This window comes from Neodiprion virginianus, chromosome 4 (genome assembly GCF_021901495.1).
Source record: "Neodiprion virginianus isolate iyNeoVirg1 chromosome 4, iyNeoVirg1.1, whole genome shotgun sequence".
In the NCBI taxonomy this organism is placed as follows: domain Eukaryota; kingdom Metazoa; phylum Arthropoda; class Insecta; order Hymenoptera; family Diprionidae; genus Neodiprion; species Neodiprion virginianus.
Window position 1 is genome coordinate 15,196,219 of NC_060880.1, and position 21,272 is coordinate 15,217,490.

Below are 21,272 nucleotides of genomic sequence, written 5' to 3' on the forward strand. Positions count from 1 at the left end.
AAGAATGGTATGATTATGAAGGTAATCAATAATGTACACAGATTGACGAGGACGTATTACAAATTAAAATAGTTTGTTGATTTTTATTGCGTACACGACTTTATGTATTTATACATATTTTTTTAACAGTGTTTTAACAAGTTTTGTCGTGAAAAGGCGAATAAAGTAATCCCATACGAACTAGTGATCATCTTGTCAACAGTAATTGTATACGAAATATAATTTGTAACGTAAAACTGCTAAAGTTCCAGTCACAGAACTTTCTTATACATTTCTCATGTACAAAAGTGATAAACAAAAAAAAAAACATCTTATCGCTAATTGCACATTTTCCTACATACGGAGTAAATAAAATAACACATTCGTTTGTGTAATCCACTTATAACAGTATGAAAAATTGACAGTGCGATTACTTAGTAAGAAAAAAAAAAAAATAAATAAAAAAAAATTACTTTGTGCAAAAACAAAAAAAAAAAAGGGAATTGTGCTCGTGATTAGCAGCAGTTACTAATATCTCTTTGACAATAAGTGGTCGGTTTTTTCTAATTGACGTTTGATTAATCTTTCAAAGTCTAATGTACAGTGCAATGTGAGAGATTTCTGGCCAAGTTTGTGCTGCAGCTCTCTGGCTTTTTGGGCAATGCAGGGGTGTTCTGAGTTTACATATTTCTCCACTTTTTTTGCAGCACGTTTCTGCAAGTACAAAGGCAAACTTCCGTCAGGACTAGGTTTCTCCTTTCTGTCTTTCTTATTAACTCTATGTTTTTCAGTTTCACTAGCAATACCAGGACTTTCATTAATAGCTGCGTGTAACGCATGGTTATAAATAGCAGGACTTGAAGTTGCGTGTGCGTCGGGTCTACTTCTTCTGTTATACGCAATATTTGGGAAATCGTGAGTATTGTTTATAAGACCGTCTTCAGATGTTTCAGGTTGCCTGTCACATATAAAATTATCCTGTATAGAATTTTTACGCAGAGTATAGCTCTCTTGCGATCTGTTTTTTTCGGACAAGTTTCCCTGATATCCAACTTTAGGAATATCTGAAAACCCGTTTGCTGTTGCCCCCGATGATAAACTTCCTTGCAAAGTATCGTTTTGATAAATTCTCTTCGATTTTCTCCTAAAATTATTTTCAATGCGGTTCTGCAAACTGCAAACATCATTGTTTACGGAATCGGCATGCTGGACATTTTCCTGAAATCTTGTACTTCTTCCTTGTTTTTTTTCAGCCGAAATATTGTCAAAATTGTATTTCAGATTATAATAATTTTGCTCTACATTGTTCCAATGGTTTGTCAACATAGGCAGAGGTTTTGGTAAGTTGCGCTCAAGATCGCGATTAGGGTTACTAACATCCATACTCGAGGCTTGCAACTGAGCTTCAATGTTGCGACTGACGTTTCTGTTAACAGTGGTGCATGTACCCTCTCTGCTACTGTTTATACCTTTTGGTAAGATTTGATCACTTGCAGTGAATGAAACGTTGGAGCCAGCCGACGTTGTGGAATTAAAATCATGGTTTTGGTTTACCCTGTTAAGTGATATAATGTAACTTCTGTAATCTGGTACCTTTGTTTTATTTCGCGATTTTTTTCTCTTATTTTTCGGTTTTCTCTTCTTTACTTTTGCTTGATCATTCATCTGTTTTTGCTTATATTGATTGAGCAAATCTAAAATGTTAGGTGGTGTGTATGCTGCAAATATTTTATTGTAATGATGGACAATATTAAGATACACTGAGGGCTCTACATGATTTTGATTATCAATTTGTTGCATACTGTCACTATTGTGAGCGCTTACATAATTTGTACTAGTGATCCTTTGCATATTGCATAGAGCTTGCCTCAAATATTTGCAACTCTTTTCATGTCTTTTTGTTTTAGATTGTCCAAGCAAAATCATATTAAGCTTGCACTGTGACTTCGCCAATTCCGAGACTACGTTCACACGTTTCGACGAGATAACTGTTCTTCCTGTTGGTAATTGCCGTTGCATACTTTGTAATCGATCTTTCAATGATTGTACATTCCTGAATATTTCAATTGGATCACCTAGATCTTGTTCCAATTCGTTTAACTTGCACGATAATAAATCTATCAGAGCTTTCTTGGTCTTTGGTAAATTTAGGTTTACAAATCTGCTTCTTTCGTCAACTGGCCAACTCAACCAATCCATAATAATATGTTTTAACGCACCACGAAGTTTCTCCATTCCAGTAATGGTCATGACAACTTTTTCTCTTCGGAAACGTTCAACTACCAGTTTTACAGGGAATTGGGTAACTAAATTGTGCAAAAATTGACGACTTAAATCTGATTCTACCAAATTCTTGCACTGATCAGTAGATAATGACTCTACAGATTCACTCAAATCTGATGCATGTATAAAACTACCATTTAAAAGTTCAGATTCGAGCCTCAGGAGTGTTTCCACTTCATGCGTGGATTTCGAATTCATCAGCAAAAGTTCGGTACTTTTATGAGACTTCTCTACATTGGATTTACTCTGATCTTTTGACTGTTTTCTTGACTCGTCAATACGTTCATCAACAATATCGGTCCTTAAATTTCCTTGAGGCACTTTATCTTCTTTCCGTTTTTTCTGACTCCTTGGCAAGTCTGTGTTGCGAACGCGTACTTCAATATCTGCGGGTTCTTGAACTGGTTTGGTCGGGTTTTCAGTACTGAAATTAGAACTTGTATCCTCGAAAATAACATGGTCCGCGTAAGCAGGTCCTATACTGTAATTGGTTACATATGATGGAGTAGGAAAGTGTCGTGACCAACGGTAATTTTTACATGTTGCAGAATCATGACCACGCTTAGCACAATTGCAACAGCTGAGTTGGTGTGAAGGTTTCATCACATCCGTAGCGCTCAGGTTTGTTATCACATTTCTCATGCTTGTCTGCAAATGAAATAATCAATTAGACTCTTGCTGAGATACAAATTCTTTTACTGTTCAATCTAATAGAAGATGCTAACTTCGAAAAGTAGGATAATGAAAGCTTACTGTCAGATGATATCGTCGCCAATGGTCCGGGCATTTATCTTCCAAATGTCCGTAGGACCGACAACCGTTGCACCAAGCTTTTTTGCATTCGTTGCAGATTTGCATGTACGTCAGTTGTTTCTTGCCACACTGAAAGCATAAATTGTGTTACTGCTATGTTTACTCGACCACTGAAGATCTGATTTTGAGGATTGAGATATTCTCGGAAAACTATATGAATAACTAAATTCTAATAATGACATACACCAAGACACATTTTGTGCGGACATCTCGGTTCTCTGTGGCCTGAAATACCACACATGTGACAGCACGGGAGTTTTCTTTTTGATGTGCACTCGCTAGTGTTGTGATCACTGCCGTTACAGTTCCTGCATTTCATTCGCGTCCAATATCTCGAGCCTCGTTGCCGGTAGTTAAGCAAGTCCTCATCCGAAATGGCCCAATATCGGGGGTCTTCTGTTCATATAAATTTGATGTGACAAATATTATTACACTTTTCCCATACAATCTATAAAACAATTTAGTGCTGCACTTTACAGCAATTTTCAATGAAACCTAATTGATAGTAGGAGCATATGGTGCTTCGAAACATTTGAATTTGAGAGGTTGGTTACTATATTAAAATAAATTCACCCTCACTTACTCGGCATTTGTTTTCTAATATCATCAATGTTAAAGTTCTTAGACGCGTCTGACTTGTAATAATCGGTCATCTCTGGATTCATAGGTATGAAAAAATAATCACCAGCACAGTTTCTCTGTTTTTTTCTATTCTCCTTGTTCTCTTTCGGAGACTTGGTAGAGGAAGAAGTTGACTCGACAGGTTCGTCAGAGTTTCTAGCTTTTTTGGGAGAATTTTGGTGTTTAAATTTTTTTCCACTATCCATTATAGGTCTCTTTCTACTCTCGGGTGTTCCTGCCGATGTTTGTGATTCTTGACTTGCTACAGGACTAGATAATATTTGAGTCATTTCGTGTTCTGCTACATTAATTATTAGCAAATCATCACTAATTAGATCCTGACTAATCTCTGAATTTTTATACTTCTCATTAGGTGTGGATAACGTTTGTCCCCTCAGTGATGACAATTCTCTTACACCACCAGATTCCTTTTCCGGAGTAGCGGAGTTGACTGATGTCGACACGACTGTACCTATTTTCTTGCTAGTTTCTAAATATCGTGATAATAATTCGTCTAAATAATTCCCATCTTGTCTTTCCTGCTCGTCAGATATGTCTGTATTGTTTCCATCTCTGTGAGCGAGAATAGGATGGCTACTGCTTCCTTGCTGGATAGTCGACTCTTCAACAATCGGAGACATTCTTGTATCATCACTAAAAATATGAGCAGGTTGATCTTTGTTCATTTGACTCCCAGCAATAATGCCCCAGTGTTCTTCCTCACTTTCGGTCATGCTGTCATCACTATCAGACGAAGACCAATCTGAGTAACAGCTGTTTCTGCTCTTCTCAGTTTCTTTTTGTGCTATAGATACCTCCTTTCTAGCTTCAGTCGATTCTGTGCATCCTGCACTCTGATTACTGGTAATGGATTTAGACACAGCATTCTTGTGGTATTTTTTCTGTTTTTTTCTTGACATTTTATTCGAGCTACTGTCACTACTAGATGATGTTGAGCTATTGGAATCATCTAAATGAATTGTAGGTGGCTGAGGTTTTGGTGGGACAGGAACTTCGCAAATCGAATCCTCTGAATCGTCAATTGTTATCACGCTACACCATTCATTTCCTACATTCTGAGCTTCGTCAAGATGTCCATCCGTTATTGGCTTATCCTTGCCTGCAATACTAGTGGAGGGTGCATTTGATGAGCAATCTCTCGAGGAGGAGCATGAAGCTTCATGCTCCATCTTAGCATCATTCCCAACCTCTTCTTCAGGGGGTATACTTGCTGGTCTATGTGAATCTTCCTCTGCAGTACAACTTAAATTATATTGAGGCTGAGTTTCTGCGGATTCTGTCTTTTCTACCTCGTCTTCAGCTTTGACATTCGATGATTCAACTGCGTCTTTGGGTAACGCATTTGCTGCTACATCAGGAAATTGGATGGTAGCTGTCAAAAAATTTGGTTGAGTTAATTGCAGTTCAATTTTAACAAAGCTAAAGGTACAGAATAAGCTAATTTATTAATTATCGAAGCATGCAGGAATTTTAGATTACTATTTATGGAAAAATCTTTTTAATTGTTTATCTAGAAATCAGTGCAAAGAAGAAATACCCCAAGTATCGGCTTTGTCGACGCTATCGCTTTGCTTCCACAACTTGGTAGATGAACCTTTGGCACCGGATTCGTTACAGTAGGGAGTTTTTTTAGGAGAAGCTTTTGATTTTTTCGCAACCTTTGATTGAAGCGATTTTTTCTCCTTGTCTGTGGTGTTCTTGTCGCCAAATACAGAAATTGTTTCATCACTTCCGTACAAATCAGCAGCGCTAATTCCTTTGCGGTGCTTATTAGTCACCAATTCATTGTCATCAAAGTCAGTATAGGGTTTAGCTTTATCACTTTGAATGGTCGGGTTTAAATTCTTGAACTTTATATGATCAACAGTGAGAGTGCCGACTCTGGATTCATCTCTTGAACTCAATTCACTATTCTTTTTAGATGAAATAGATTCACAACGGTTTCTGGTTTGGACACATTTATCAGACCCAATTTCACAGGAATCTCCAGAACTGGTGTTACGTTTTTCTCCGGAGTTTGTTGGTTCATATGATGTCGTACATGAGGTCTTTTTCGTCTTTGTAGAATTGTCACTATCATGAGAACTACTTTTCCACAATGTGATCCCATCTGTCAAAGAAGTGACACGGCTATATGCTGGAATGTCTTTGCTCATAGATGATGATAAATCGTTGGAATGAAACACAGCAGCGTATAGTTTGTCCTCTAGATCTCGTTCGATTTCTTCGTAATTATCATCATCATCATCATCATTATGATCATCATCATCGTCGTAGTCGTTGTTGTCAGTGTCCACAAATTTATCCTGAATAGGGGAAAAAAAAGAAAACAAAAAATGATAACAGTAAGTATACGAACTGATTACATACCAAGTACCGAAAGGCGTTATTTGTAGGTTATGAAGAACGGAAGTGGTGCGAAATTGTGATATAAAAAATATTGTTTAAAAAAATCAGATCTAGGTGTTCCGAGTGTTTGGTTTTTTTTCCATATAGATGTGGTATTTTTTCATAGTGATTGAACCTCTATAAAGAATCATCTATGCGACAATCAGCTTCTGAAGTATATCTCGAGTATCATACCTACGAAGGTGGGGACAGGAGAACATCATATCTTACCGCTAAGAACAGTCTGTCGTCGCAATCCATTTTGCGAGGAATTTATCTAGCTACTATCATCGGTACCGGAGAGAATACTTATTTTTAAATTAGTACAACAAACGTAATTTCTTCAGTTTATTACGCAAGAATTTTTTCATGTTTTCCGCGGCTCCACCAGACTGCACGCAGTAGCTTCACGCACGTGTCGCGTGAGCGAAGCCACCGATATCCCAATACCTAAGAACGAGAACTGTGAAACTCGAAATACTTGGAAATACTCGAATATCCGAAGTCGAGTACTCAAGTGTCAGACTATCGAGACTCAAGGCTGGATTTTATTTCAGCGACAAGCGAAACGGAGCCCTGCACGGAAAAATGCAGTATTTGCGTCAACGTGTTTTTTGCTATCTGCCAGCACTGATTTTGAAGTGTATTACAGTTATGAAGCCTAGAGACCACGGAGTACTAGAAACTTACAGTATTTGCCACAAATCACCTTTTTTTGTTCTTCTAACCTCTCAGAACGTGGATACATCTTAATAAAGACTTACACCCCTGGGTTATTTTTCGTAACAGTTCGGCGGGTATAGGTGGGTTTGAGGGTATTAGCAGTTTCACGTATTATCAACCAAATAACTGACCACGCCGGTAAAAGAAGTTCTTCATAACCAACAACTATCGCGTTCAAATTGTTGGTAACATACCGTCGTCATTGTGGAATTGAAAAGTTGAAAAAATCTCGCACAAGAAATATGTACGCCGAAATTATGCAACGGAAAAATAAATGTCAATTAAATAAATGAACCTGTATCATTGATATTTACCTGAAAATATCAAATCTTTTATAGGCGACAGTAGCATCTCTCAGATGCTCTACAATTTATATTTTTAAAATTTTTTACAAAGTCAACTTTGAGATGCAAATATTTTTGAAAAATATTGAACTACTTCATTTCTAGTTCCAATAGTTCTAATTTTGCATTTAGTTGTTTTTATTTATTTTTATTTTTTATACAATATTCTCACTTACTTTCATTCTTTACATCAGGCTCCCGCACAGGTTATCTTATCCTACAGCGAGCGGTACTGAATGTACTTTGTAATTCCTTAGTATTTTAGTATCTCATACCAACAATATGTAGAGCTACTATATTGTAAATGAGCCTGATTATGAATAAATAACTAAGCTATCCGTAAAGTCAATTTTTTTCCTGTCAGCTGTACATACTACCGTTAATAAAAGATACTCATAGTGTTCAGAGAGATAGCGATAGATACTGGATCATTGAAGCGTGGGATCCGCGAATTAGTGATAGAGGAAAGGAGTGAGCGAATCGGGATGATGATTAATGGACTAAAAAATATAAGTTACGCGCGCACACGATACGAACCGTATCTGCAGAGATGAGAAAGACAACCGAGATCTTACAAAAGTAAGAAAATGCATCGATGATACACATAGAAGATATCGAGACAGTAGGCATTGCATGAAATACACAGCTGATTTCTTTCGAGGCGCGACACGGGCAAGCGGCAGGATTCGAAATAGCGATTGACATGAAACTGTAATGAGCGAGATATGTACTTTCGTTTGAACTGTTACATTGCTACTTTGCCGAAACACATTGTTATAATCTGCTATTCCGCATCAAAGCAAGTTGAGGCGAGTATAGTTACATCTTGCGTAGTTGCACATTTATTTAATTTCAAGACATGAGAATTGACTATATTGTTACGTGTCCGAAAGGAGGAGTTGAAAGAGTTGAATAGACGATTCAAAAAGAGGTATGTGGTTTGTAGCCACGTGCAATAAAAAAAGTACCGAAAACGGTAATCGAAAGTAGTATAGCAAGAAGATAACCCATGCAAGAATTTCTCTGCGCGTGTTTATAAAGGTTATCCTATTGCACATATCGCCTGCCCTTTATGAATAGCAATTATGTGGGGTTATAATCGAACGTGTAGATCACTTTGACGTCAACCATAATCATCCTTATCATATGAAAATATCTTTGTTGGAATACTTAGTGTTACAAGTGCGCGTGATAGGTTTTTTTTATTGTTAAGTGAAAAGCGTGTCAACCCAAAAAGTACAGATACGTGGCTTTGGAATTTCATATAGATGTCAAAAAAATAGAGATTATTAGTTGGAAAATCTTCCGAAAGCTTGGAGTCTTCTGTGTACAACGTTCCATTGCTCATCTACGATAAAAATTATCAACGTTAGCTACTACCATCGATATGTCGGAAACGTGTTTTTGTTTGCAGAACTACGCTAAAATCTACGAAACGACGAAACCTGCACTGTAAATATTATTTAAACCTTGACACAAACTGATGCAATTTAAAATTTTGACAAATCCTGAAGGACTTGACTTCCCGGAATTGAAATATGCAAGTACGTGATTTTGGAAACGGGTGGAGCAAGACAAAAAACTATAACCCAAAATTTAGAAAGAAACTGAAACTCTTCGATTCAGTTAACAAGCAAGTCGATCGCATTGCACAACTTGCTGTAATCACTTTTAAAGTTTTAAAATCTTAGCGACTTCTTCGAGCTCATCGTCTGCAGCTGCTGCAGCAGGCTCAATTCGCTCCACCCACTGAAGTCGACCTGGCAGGCGTATCAGCTCGCATCACGTTGTCGTGGCATATAATAAATGTATTTCCACAATGGATATCAATCGCTGACTAAAGACACATATTTTGATCAACGTTCTCTACAAGTATGTAGATCTATTCCACCTCTTACAAATATACTTTTATTCAGTATTCCATATTCCAACAAGTCAGATTATAACTCATTCTTCATCAAGTCCAACTCCCCTTATTTTCTAAGTTCTAATTACTCTGGAAGTATCGATTCCAAAATTCATCAAATCTCAGAATCAACTTTCTACAAATGATAATTTCACACTCAATAGACTCGACAGTGTTTTCTTGAACGTTGCGTTCTCGAAATCCTTGCGTACAGATTTTACAGCTAAAAATTTTTGCTTAAAGATTAGGGATAACCCGTTTAGGTTTTTGGTGGAAATTTTAACGCTTTTGGATGATGTGAAATCAATTCCTTGATGCACTACATTGAAGTAGTTTTGCAAGATGAATCGATTGCACGCAGTCCGAGCACGTTGCGAGCAATGGATTAAGAGTTACCGCTAAAAAACGAAGATTTTCTTCGTAATTCCTCTGCTGTTGGTCCCAAGCTCGTTCCGATGTCTTTTTTTGATTTCCAAGGGTCCACTTAGTGGAAAAAGAGTTCTGCAAAACGATTCTCAGACGAAAAGTTTCCGAACTTTGAAAGTGGCAAAAAAGCAAAGTTAACCCCTTCGAATTTTTTTAGTCCATTTTTGATGACTATTGGAAGAAGCTGAAATCAATTTTTTTATACCCAATATTGTCGTCATATTGAAAGAGGATTCCTTTGAACACATTCTTGACACGTTAAGAGCAACAAATCAAAACTCACGGTTAAAAAATATCAAATTTTCACTGGGCACTCACAGAGGTAGAAAAAAAAATTTAATAGTCATAGCCACACAGTTCTAGACTCGTTTCAATGCAGTTTATTTAATATGCTTTAACTCTAGTGCAAGTGCTTGGGCGTCAAAGTGCAGCAATTTAACAAGTTGACGAATAGAATTAGAGTGGCAGTCAATAAGAGGTGTAAAAATGTGACGTGTAATTACGTGTTGACAACGCGTCCGTCTATTTCAAGGTCTAGTTCGACCCGTGAGTTCAACAGCCGCTCGTCGGGACTAGTTCACAACCCCTGAAATACAATTAAAATTACGAATTTCTTCGTTTATTTATTTATTTATTTATAAATTTATAAATCGTACAAGCTCAAAGTCTTTTTTACATTGAAAGTACAGATTAGCGTTGATAGGCAAGCCAGTATCTCCCTGAATGTAGAAATAAAGTACCAATTCTGAATTATTATCTTTTGATTCGAAAAATTAATAAGTGATTCTTTTTTATCCTCTAAGAAATTTAAGTAGGAATAATTCTTATTTTGCCGAATTGTTTTTCATTTTTTAATACGAAAACTTGAAATGGAAATTTATTTCCGTTCTTTTGGCTTGAAACATTGAATAAAGAAACAGTACTTCATTTTGATAATTAGAAAAATTAAATTCAGAATTAATTCTCATTCTTCAATGAGCAAATTCGTATTACATTTACTGTAAATTTGTCAATTCAAAAATTCCAAGTAGGAATTGTTTCGAAAATTTAGATTTTACTAACATTATCAAAAAATGAGGTTGTTAATCGTGATTTTTAGTTTGAAACGAAAAAATAGCTCGACACTCTTACGTCGTATTACGTAGTTGTGCGAAAAATGTGCAGGTAGTGGGTTACAGTCGCATGAGCATGAGCTCACCATTAAGCAATTTCGAGAGCAAGGCTCGGATTTTTTTTGGGATTTCCATGTTGCTGTTCAACGAGTGGCGATGAAACAAATTTTACCTTCAACGACGGTCTGCAAGATCAAAAAAATTTTATATCACGACTTTCAACCTATTGGTTGTGATAAGCTAACGTCAGAATCTTGTCTCAGAAAAGACCAATGGAATGTTGGAAGCAAAACACTCCTGAAGCTTGAGAGAAATCGTACTTCAAATCCTGCATGTCTCAGTTTGCCAATAAAAATGCATTGAATTTAAACAAGCCCCGAAAATTTAACGTAAATTGAAACATGAAAAATAGAAAAATATTAGTTATCTATAGTATCGTTAGACTTATAAGTACATAAGATACACAATAGTACCACTATATTATAAATTCATCCCTTCATTGTAACTCCTTCGGATATTTTCGTATTGTTTATGTCAAGAACTGGCTTTTAACAGTTAATCGTGTGTATCTACGTTGTGCACATATTCAAATAACATTATTTTTGTCGATATGCCTGAGATGCAGTTAGATTAGCATTGCTGAATTTGGTTGGAATGAATTGCCTCGAATATATTCGCACAGTTGTGGAGGGTATACGGCGTCTATATGGCGATACACAAGAATTTCATTCGGTGGTCATTTCATAGTCATAATAATATGTCAAAATTCGTAGCAAAACAGTGATTTAATTGAAGTATAGGTACTCGGGAGAAGAATGTATATGTAGATCATAAATAATAATAGATCTGATGTAATAATGATGCACAGACCAAAAAGTATATATGTATATGCGGTCCATGTGCGATATCAACATGATCCATTTACAATTAATACGTGATTGATGCAATGATGCATACTATAAATTTTATAATTTTCCAGGAGACAAAGTAGATTATCTACATTAAAACGGCTATAACATGAAAATAGAAGAATTATTCATTTCGAAATGGGATTCTATTCGACACGCGCTCGATGTACTCCGTAACATTAATATTCATAATTATTCCAACAACTTTTCATTTGCTCTATCGATCATGAATTTTCGTGGGCATACTGGGCATAGAATCAAAACGCTGTTTTAGCTAGTCGCAAGTGAAGTATCCACGTTGGGTGCAGAAGCAGAATTGTTTTTCGAAAAGTGTTAGTGTGGAAAAAAATTCAGAGTAACTGTAATACATCACGGATGCGCTAATTTTGATCGAGATGAAATGGATGCTCCGTATATGAGACAGTATTTAACGCAGTATCCTAATTTGAAGACCTAAAAAGGTGATTGTCGGCAATTTTTTTTTTTTTTTTTTTGATAGGGAGAGATGGAACGAAGCTTCTTAAAAACTTAGAGTGTATTTTAACACACGTTTGAAAGGTACGAGCGAAAATTTTTATCATCCAACTGTCACAGAACGGCAACGCTATCAGCTGACCCGTTAACTGTGGAATATATCTTTAGCCAAAGGCTGAACATTGAAGGGCCTAGCGGCTTGAGCCTGGAATCGGCAGGAAAGATAAAGTGCGTATTTCTTGTCTGAAATGCAAAAGCTAAAATCATTACACATCATGTCATATTATACATCATACATCATACATGGTATTAAAGTTCCGAACCAAAGTTTGGATGTTCGGATGCTCAGAAAGTGACGTCACTCAAAATTTTTTCTCTATTGACGTCATCGATCTATATAGATGAAAATCAGCTAACCAAATTCCTCAGTCCGGAAACAACCGCGCAGTAGAGAGGACGTATGAGAACCGCGCTCCGCAAAGTTCGAGTACCGGGTTCTCTACCTCCTAATCCTGCGCTCCTGGTGCAGCTCGACTTCCAGTACAAGCGGTTCGTAGTTTCCGCGCTCCAGGTCCGTTACTTGGTGAAACTCGACTTACAGGACAAGCGCACCGTAGTTTCCGCGCTCCAGGTCCGTTACTTGGTGAAACTCGACTTCCAGGACAAGCGCTTCGTAGTTTCTGCGCTCCAGGTCCGCTACCTGGTGAAATTCAACTTCAGGAATGAGCGCACCGTTTCAACCCCGAAGATAGAAAGGACGATGTCCAAAGCTAAAAAGAAATTGGGAAGGCCCTTACTTAGTGGTTAACCGGATAAATGATGTTGTTTATAGAATCCGAAGATCTCCTCATTCGCATCAGAAAGTGGTTCACTTGGATCGTCTTGCTTCATTTGAAGAAGATCAACCTGGAGCAGTCTCTTCAAGACCAGGAACATCCTTCGAGGTTAGATCTTCAAACGTACACCCTTAACGACTGTGATCGACTTGACCTTCTTTACAGTCGGTCATCGATTGGGAGAAGAATCTGCCTTTTGGAATCCATTTGAGTAAAACTCGACCGCTTACGATCATTATTGAAGGGAATATCGGATGCGGAAAAACAACTTTCACCAAGAGGTTTTTAGTAGATCGCCAGGTCTGTACACTTTTAGAACCTCTTGAGGAATATCGAGACGTAACTGGAATTAATCTCTTAGATTTGATGTATCAGGACCCAGATCGTTATTGCTATTATTTTCAGCATTTCGCTCAAATGGTTATGTTAGATAGACATCTTCAGACGACTTCATTGCTTGTAAAGGTGATGGAAAGATCGATATTCAGTAGCAATTGTTTCGTAGAAGCTCGTCGAAGGTTAGGTAATTTTCGCGACTTCGAATCTCATTTATTGATGAAAAATTTCGATCTTCTCATTCGCTCGTCTGAGCTCAGAGTAGATTTGATTGTTTATTTGCGAGTTTCCCCAGAAACTTCTTTTGCTTAAGTTAGTTCTCGTTCTCGTGAGGAGGAATCGATCGTTTCTTTAGAGCTACTCAGAACTATTCATGAGGTTCATGAAGATTGGCTAGTAAAACAAACCTTTACTTATTTATCGGCTCCTGTCTTGGTTATTAATGCAGAAGCTACGGCCGATCAAGTTCTTAAAGATTTTTGTCCTTCCTTGACATACGGATAGCATATAGTTAACCTATACTTGCTTTATTAAGGGATACACTTAATTAAGTAAAAGACATAACAAAAATAATAAAATAGATTTTCTTTATTGAGAAAATATAAAGATTATGAGAGTTTATGTTTTAAAATTCATTTGCAATCAATATTTTGCGTAGCTGGTCTCCATTTTGTAGGTTCGAGGCGGGGTGACGCTTGGACGAAGTCGAGTTTCGGTCGGCTTGATTTTCTGCGTCGAATCTAGCGTTTGCTTCAAGCGTTGCTCTATGAATAATAGAGAATGATTTTAGGATGGTTTGCTCTTTCTCGGATCTTTCAAATTAGAATTGAATTATTTCCTTTGATTAATAAACTTTTCAAAGAGCTTACATTTGTTACCATTAAGAAAGAGCCAGATTTCAGCGGAGCTCCAAAGGTCATTGAGATCCCATTGTGCGAATCAGTGTCGAGTCCTGGTCAAGTACCTTCTTCGGGCTCACAGTCGGCTACCGCTCTCTTTTCTTTGGTCGCCGGAGTTGACCGACACTTTGTCGACAAAGTGTCAAACAACGGTAAGGCTACTGAGGAAATTGGGGAGTTTTGGGGAGTTTTTGGGAAGGAATATTTTTGGTAGGGAAAAAAGCCCCGGCCGGCGTCCGTGCCGGCCGAAGAACAACAACGAACTGATGTTTTCAATACAAGAAGTTGTTTGTTTTGAAATGATCTTTTGTTTTTCTAAGAGTTTCTATAAACTTCTTCTCTGGAATCGAGTTTTGTGTCGGATAGGCTTTGGTTTCTTTTGAAATGTGAATAGAGCCACGATTATTTTTCGAGGTCGATGAGCGATTGCTTGATTTTCACATTTTATTAACCTTAAGTGTCAGTTTTTGTGAGCACTTTTTCAGGTTATTTGACACAGCCTTTTCCTTCCAATTTTCCCCGATTCCTGAGGATGACTGGTGGCCTTATTTTGAAGAAATACACGGAAATGATTCAGATAAGATCGTTTCTTTTCTTTTGAATACATATTCAATTTATTTTATTCGTGCATTTTCCCAAATTCACTTAGTGAATTTGATTAGTTATACCATCACTCACATTTGTCCTTCCAAAACTCTAGGGTGTGCTGTTTCTAAAGAAGACTAGGATCAGTCACCCATCTATTTCCCTGTTTCCTGTATGAATTTTCAAAAAGGAATCTGCCTTTATCCTGTTTGGTCCCGGAATTTTCGGTTCCAGCCTCGATGATTCCACCCGAACCTGTTTCGTTCGGACAATCCTTCATGAAGATACATAACACTTAATAACACTTACCTTTATAAAACAAGGCACATAAATTTTTGAAATTATTTAACGCTCAACTATCTGCTCAAGGTTTTCTGTGGTTTACCTTGAGACTGTGGGCAAATGCCAGATAGTAAAAAAGGGAGTCCTTAAATTTTTAGAGCCACAGCTCCAACTCACCTTTGAGCACTGACTGCTAGATCACTTTTATAATTGTTTTATCTTTCCCGAGTCGGGACGACTCTTTTCCTCGGGGGGGAGTAATGTTACAAAGGGTGAAATCACCCGTTTTGCCCCCTTTTTAATGATCTAGTAGTCATCATAGATAAAAGACGTTTATAAACCTCTTATGTCTTTCAAAAGAATAAGGTTGCTGCGTCAACCAACATTATTGTAAAAACAGTCTTGTTTCAGACTTAAAACGAGAAACACATATTTCGCAATTAAAGCTTTTTCACAACATTTTATTCACGCTTTTGATTTTGACTTGATAATCAAACTCGCGGATCCATATTTATTTCCGTAACGTCCAAGAATGTTACAATATGTCCGTCACATATACCTATAATATGCGTGCATATTATACCTATGTATAGAATGTAACTCGTTCGACTTTTAGAATCGCGATATCTCAGAAATGATAATTCTTAGAAAAAAAGTACACAGACCATTTTTGTGGATAATTTTATGATCTACAATTTTGTTCTGAGCTATTTTTTGGTAAAATTAACCGTTAACGAGAAAAATCGAAAAAACCGAAAATTTTGACCTTTGACCTTGAATAACTTTTTTAGCACACATGGTATCGATGGGGACTTCCTTCTTTTTCTTTATAATGGTAAATCCAAGGTCTCTACCAAAATTCAGCTCTGTCGGAATTATTGTGTTTCGATCACTATTTTTATGTCTAAATTGACCGGACTACTGGCTTGGGCTTGCCATTGCGAAGACTATGTTACTCGGAAGGTGAATGCAGCCAGGATCATGTTGAATCGGTAACTCTTTGATATTCTGCAGTAAGTTCTCAACTCTACCGTTGGATCATCTCTAACGGCGCATGCGCACGATGATTTTTGGTTGTCACACTAAAGCCCATTAGGGCTGTCTTTATATTCTTCAGTCAACGACTCTAACAGGAAGACTAGAGGGAAGGCAGCTCCCTGCAACTCTGTGTTTCAGAAAACGAGTCTATGTTGTCACACTCGGTAGAGAGCGTTAGTAGTACAGTTGCGCGGTTTGCGATATATATCAGTGGGTTTGCGCGATTACCTTTACGGCCTTTACAGAGTGCAACCCGTGCAACTGCACTACTAGCGCCTTCAATAAGAACTAAAATTATGTGACATACTAGGTTACTCTTTTTACTTTTTCGCTCGATCTAGTTGCAGGGGGCTGAGGGAAGGAGACCGAACGCATATGGGGCAAGTATTGAAAACGTGGTAGCCAGAAGTGGAGAAAATTATTTAGTTAAAAATTCAACCACGAGCGCTCGTGTTCCTAAGATAGAACAGGCCTTTTCATCTAAAAATTTTTTTGTGCGCATGCGTTAGCATCAGCCATCTTTTACGTACTGCTTTTTGCACGGAACATAAATGAGAAAGCGAACGTCAACCCAGCAACAAGATATGGGCCGCTTGAAGCAAAGCTTCGGCGACTTATAAATTCGTATGATGGCCACGATGATGGCTCTGCCGTCGGTTGGTCGCCCTGTCAACGGGTCGAACCCGTCGAACACCCGAGTGATTGTGGCTCTACGCGTGAACGGCGTGTGCCAGGAGTGTGGATCATGTGGAATTGCGAATGCAATCGACCTGTGATGATGGACCGCTTAAAGCAGCTAAAATAGTTTTTTTACGATAAATGTGAGCTGCGGGTTGACAACAGGGATGTCAAGAATGACAAGCGACTCTAGAGATGTCTCATTCTTCCGGTGAATCTGTTGAAAGAATATTGGTTTGTAATTTTTGTTGACAATTTCTGTACATACCAAGCAGCGTTGACGGTATGAAGGCTTTTTGGAAAAATTCCAAAGTTCGGTACCTGTTCCTATGCATATTGATCACCTTCGTCGTATCTTGCATAATCGGTATTACACCGATTAGCTTAGGTAAGAATAATACTAGTGTAATTTATTTTCATTCATCACGTTGTCAAGATTGTTGTGGTATGAATTCGTTTCTTAGATTGTAACAAAGACAACGTCTATAACAAGTACATTTCTTTGTTCTGTATGCTATGGTTTTTTAATCTTACAATCCTTCGAAAGCATTCTTAGCCTTTGTACGCTCAAGCTTCATTTTTATTATAACATCTTCCTCTTTTTAAATTACTTAGTCACGTATAATATCTTCATTCAAGGGAAATTTGAATCCAAAGTTTTCTGATCAATTGCCTTGTCGCAATATTAAGTAAACTTTTTTCATCTCATTTCAGAGGAGTGCAAATGCGATATCCAAGATTCACCTTCCAAACTAATCAGACAAGTTCAGCGAACAAATCAAATCAAAAGTGGCAAGCATCGTCTGGCTATACTCGTGCCATTCAGGGATCGCTTTGATGAATTGCTCATTTTTGTCCCTCACATGCATAAGTTTCTTAGTAAACAGAACATTCGGTATCATATATTTATAGTGAATCAGGTATTAACATTTGTTAGTATTTTCATGCTTCTTTTGTAAGGTATAACCATACAATTAAGTAATTAAACAGTTCCTGTACAGAATAACAATTTTCGTTACCCATCGTTTGTGATATTTTAATTATAATTTCAGATTGATAACTATAGGTTCAATCGAGCATCGCTCATTAATGCAGGTTTCTTGGAAGTACAAAAAGACTTTGACTACATAGCGATGCATGATGTTGACTTATTGCCTATGAACGATGAACTGCTGTATCATTACCCAGCACAAGGACCTTATCACATTGCCTCACCTGAACTTCATCCGCGATACCATTATCCTACTTTCGTTGGCGGTATTTTACTTGTAAATAGGTACGCAACTTACGTTACAGACATCAAATACTTGTGATCGGGGGGTTATTAATTTGTATTCTATGTATTTCTGACAATGATACAATCTGTTGCATGAAAGCTTGCTGTGAACAAGATAACATACCTTATAATTATATAGTAGCCGCAATTTTCCTTCCAGAGAGCAGTTTGTACAAGTCAATGGAATGTCGAACAAATACTGGGGTTGGGGTTTGGAAGACGACGAATTTTATGTGAGGCTGAAAGAAGCTGGTTTGAATGTTGGCCGGCCAGAAAATGTCAGTACTGGAACGCACAACACATTTAAGTATGTTTTTTCATAAAGTATCATATTTACACGAGGATGAGTTGAATCTTATTTTCGCTGTTCTAACCTCTCAAAATATGGGTGAATTTTATATGCGGGTGCGTCTTATATAGGGACAAAAATTCCGGAAATTATATTAAAATGTTAGAAGGCATATTTTAATGCTTACTACGGCTTGAGACGGCTAGCGACAATGAGGGTAGCTGGGTATAAGTATAACGATAATTTAGTGAAAGCGATGGAAATACAGCATCAAATGGTTTTTTCATCGAGAGCACAACAATCAGTCTTCTAACTGTACATTTTCAATACTTGAACATCTATTTCAGTGACAATGAATTATATGTGGGTTTCATTGAATAGTGAATATCAACAACTTGAGTCATGGGTGATTACTTGGGTGATGCTTAGTTGGTACAGCACGGTATTGAATGCCGCGTCTTCTATTAGTGTAAAAATTTGTATCCTGAAATGACCCCCTTTAAAAACAGGGTGCATTTTATTTACGTGTAAATACAGTAATTTGCAATTATTTTTACATGCTGAAAGATTAGAAACCTCGCATAATGAAATTTGATGTTTTAATCAGTAATAGTTCAATGATTAACAAATTGCAATGTGTTTGTTCAGGTTTATATTGTTGTTTTCTGTCAATTCTCCATTATAGACATATACATGATAGGAATAGGAAAAAACGAGACATGACCAAATGTTACAATCAACGTGAAGTTACTCGCAGACGGGATCGACGAACTGGTCTCAAGGATGTATCCTATGAATTGGTCGACGTCACAGAACTTACGATTGCGGGAACACCTACAATAACTGTGTTTAAAGTATCATTACATTGTAATAAAACTGATACACCGTGGTGTGATTGCACTAAATCAGATGACATGAAAGGGGAAAACGTGGAAGAAAAAAAAAAAAATAAAAAATCTCAGCATGGATCATGAACAAAACTATTCCTTGAAGGACAAAAATTAAAAAAACTAAAATTTTATGATTTTACAAATTTTTCTAATCCTCATAACTTCCTTTTTGAGTATTTATAACATTAAGGAACTAAGGTACATACAAAAATCGTAGCCACGAAAGATCTATTTAGTATTCATCTCGCCATTAGAGTACTATAAGCCTGTAAACGCGAAAATTGCATTAAATGTAAAAAAATAGTTTTCAACGGTGCATTGTGATATCTGAAAAGTGGAATGGATGGAAATCTTTCGTTTTTCGGCTGTAACTGTTGATTCGCTGTTTGCAGCGGTTTCAGTCTAAGCGCAATCGATTTCTCGCGCAATTACCTCGGTATATCGTCGGAATAAATTAGTTTTATCATTTTGCGAAGACCACAGAAAACGACCTAAAAAATTACAAAGTGGTTACCCTTGCTTTGTTTCCCAGACTAAATATTTTTGTCTCACAATCTACGTAAACCCTTCAGAACGGTGGTTCAGTCCAGTAGAATTCAAAAATTCATAACAAAAGCTTCACTCGTCAGATTTTTAGTTTAAGGGAAAAGTTTTGTCAACAGTTGCATCACTTATCTGAAAAAAATATATCGGGGATTGTTCCGTCATTTCAATATGTTTTCTGGTGGAATAAGTGCAGCTGGAGTAGTCGAAGAGATGCTTGTAATTTTCATTTTCATATCTAATTTTTTGGCTATTTAAAATTAATTTGTTATCTAGAAGAAAAATATTGACGTTTCTAAAATAGTCTCAAATTTTATGAAAAAAATGTATAAATTCCGCAGCTATTAATGCAAAGTTGTAAACTTGAAAAAAAATACAAGTCCACTGTAGTAATGGATATGCGTATAACTTGTGAGGAAAATTCAAAAAAAAAAATCAGATTCAAGTTAGTTGACAGATACAAAATCGAAATACGTGGAAAGTGATGTTTTTTACCGTTAGATTGAATTTAGTTTCGAAAGGGTTAAACAACTTTTTCTCGACTAATTGGACCCCAAGGAATCAGGTGAAATCATATTTTTCACCTATTTTCTACAATTTTTTTTTTTAAGAATCAATAGGGAATTTTTGGATTCGGGTTTTTGTGGTCAACAATATAGTATTTAAACTATCTTTCGAAAATATTTTATTGCATAATATTACAAAATCACGGCTTATCCATAATAGTGTCAAATGTGTTTTTTACTGTTCGATGTGATATTTAAAGTTCCAGTTATCCTTAACAGAAAATTCAAAAAATTAGTTAGTTTACTTTAGTTTAGTTTATTCAACATTCCTTATTCTATTAAAAGTATTCAGTTGTCATCAGTGTATAATGTTATTATGATATGTTTTGTAATCATAATCACAAGTGAGTGTTCAACATTGTATGATATTGTGTGGTCTTCATGTTTTTATCTTATTCATTGCGGAATATTTTTTTTCTCTTGTCTCTTTCCTCGTTGTCATGGAATGGCCCTACATAAATTGTGGAATTTCCGTGCAGAGGGGAAGGTTGGGATAGTTATAGATTATATGTATATTTTACTTGCAATGGTTTTTCCTTGATGTTCACCATACCGCTCGATCGATATGTAGAGCTCCAGCTGTCATGGCTCTTTGTTGATATTCATGTCTTATTCTTTCTTCGATTTCATTTGAATTTTTATGAAGCTTGATCGCTATATCTTTCAGATATTTTTGGCGTACTTCCAGTATTTTGTTTTCTTTATGCATTTTGTCCGTTGGATATCTTCGGTCCAAGTTGAATGGGCTTGATCAGACCTTTCGTGCTTGATCCAGTTCGTATAGGTTTTTTATACGTGTTCCCTATGCAGTAATGCCGTATTATATTATCGACTGTGTCACAGCATGGTAGATTTCTCTTTCTGTGGTTTTGTTTACGGTTTGGCTTATATTTATCAGTGGATGAAATAGATTTTGGATTTTTTTTTATATGCAGTATGTGATACTCGTGTATTCCATTTCATCGTTTTATCAAAAATTCTTGAAATTTTATCCCAGGTATTTTTGTTCTGTGACTCTATTTACTGAAACGCATTGTCCGTAATTGGTTGTAGTTT

At 36.8% G+C, this 21,272-nt stretch overlaps 2 protein-coding genes across 8 annotated transcripts; one reads left to right on the plus strand and one right to left on the minus strand.

Annotated features, from left to right (window-relative positions):
- Window positions 1-54: 54 nt before the first annotated feature.
- Window positions 55-6,873, minus strand: LOC124303277 (uncharacterized). 5 transcript variants are annotated; one of them, XM_046760314.1, is made up of 7 exons: window positions 6,815-6,873; window positions 5,255-6,023; window positions 4,060-5,089; window positions 3,659-3,966; window positions 3,260-3,471; window positions 3,016-3,144; window positions 55-2,910 (listed from the first exon to the last, which is right to left on the minus strand). In XM_046760314.1, the coding sequence occupies exons 1-7, from the start codon at window positions 6,851-6,853 to the stop codon at window positions 508-510; spliced, it is 4,890 nt and encodes a 1,629-aa protein (XP_046616270.1). In that variant the 5' UTR covers window positions 6,854-6,873; the 3' UTR covers window positions 55-507. The 5 variants fall into 5 exon arrangements, with proteins under 5 accessions (XP_046616270.1, XP_046616268.1, XP_046616272.1 ...); XM_046760312.1 differs by having other exon boundaries at window positions 3,659-5,089; XM_046760316.1 differs by having other exon boundaries at window positions 56-2,910; window positions 3,659-5,089; window positions 6,796-6,832.
- A 9,639-nt stretch (window positions 6,874-16,512) lies between these two features.
- Window positions 16,513-20,743, plus strand: LOC124303281 (beta-1,4-galactosyltransferase 7). Of its 3 annotated transcripts, none has more exons than XM_046760320.1 (5): window positions 16,513-17,040; window positions 17,367-17,572; window positions 17,705-17,928; window positions 18,068-18,235; window positions 18,903-20,743. In XM_046760320.1, the coding sequence occupies exons 1-5, from the start codon at window positions 16,938-16,940 to the stop codon at window positions 19,189-19,191; spliced, it is 990 nt and encodes a 329-aa protein (XP_046616276.1). In that variant the 5' UTR covers window positions 16,513-16,937; the 3' UTR covers window positions 19,192-20,743. The 3 variants fall into 3 exon arrangements, with proteins under 3 accessions (XP_046616276.1, XP_046616277.1, XP_046616278.1); XM_046760321.1 differs by having other exon boundaries at window positions 16,514-17,040; window positions 18,071-18,235; XM_046760322.1 differs by having other exon boundaries at window positions 16,531-17,040; window positions 18,089-18,235.
- Window positions 20,744-21,272: the final 529 nt, after the last annotated feature.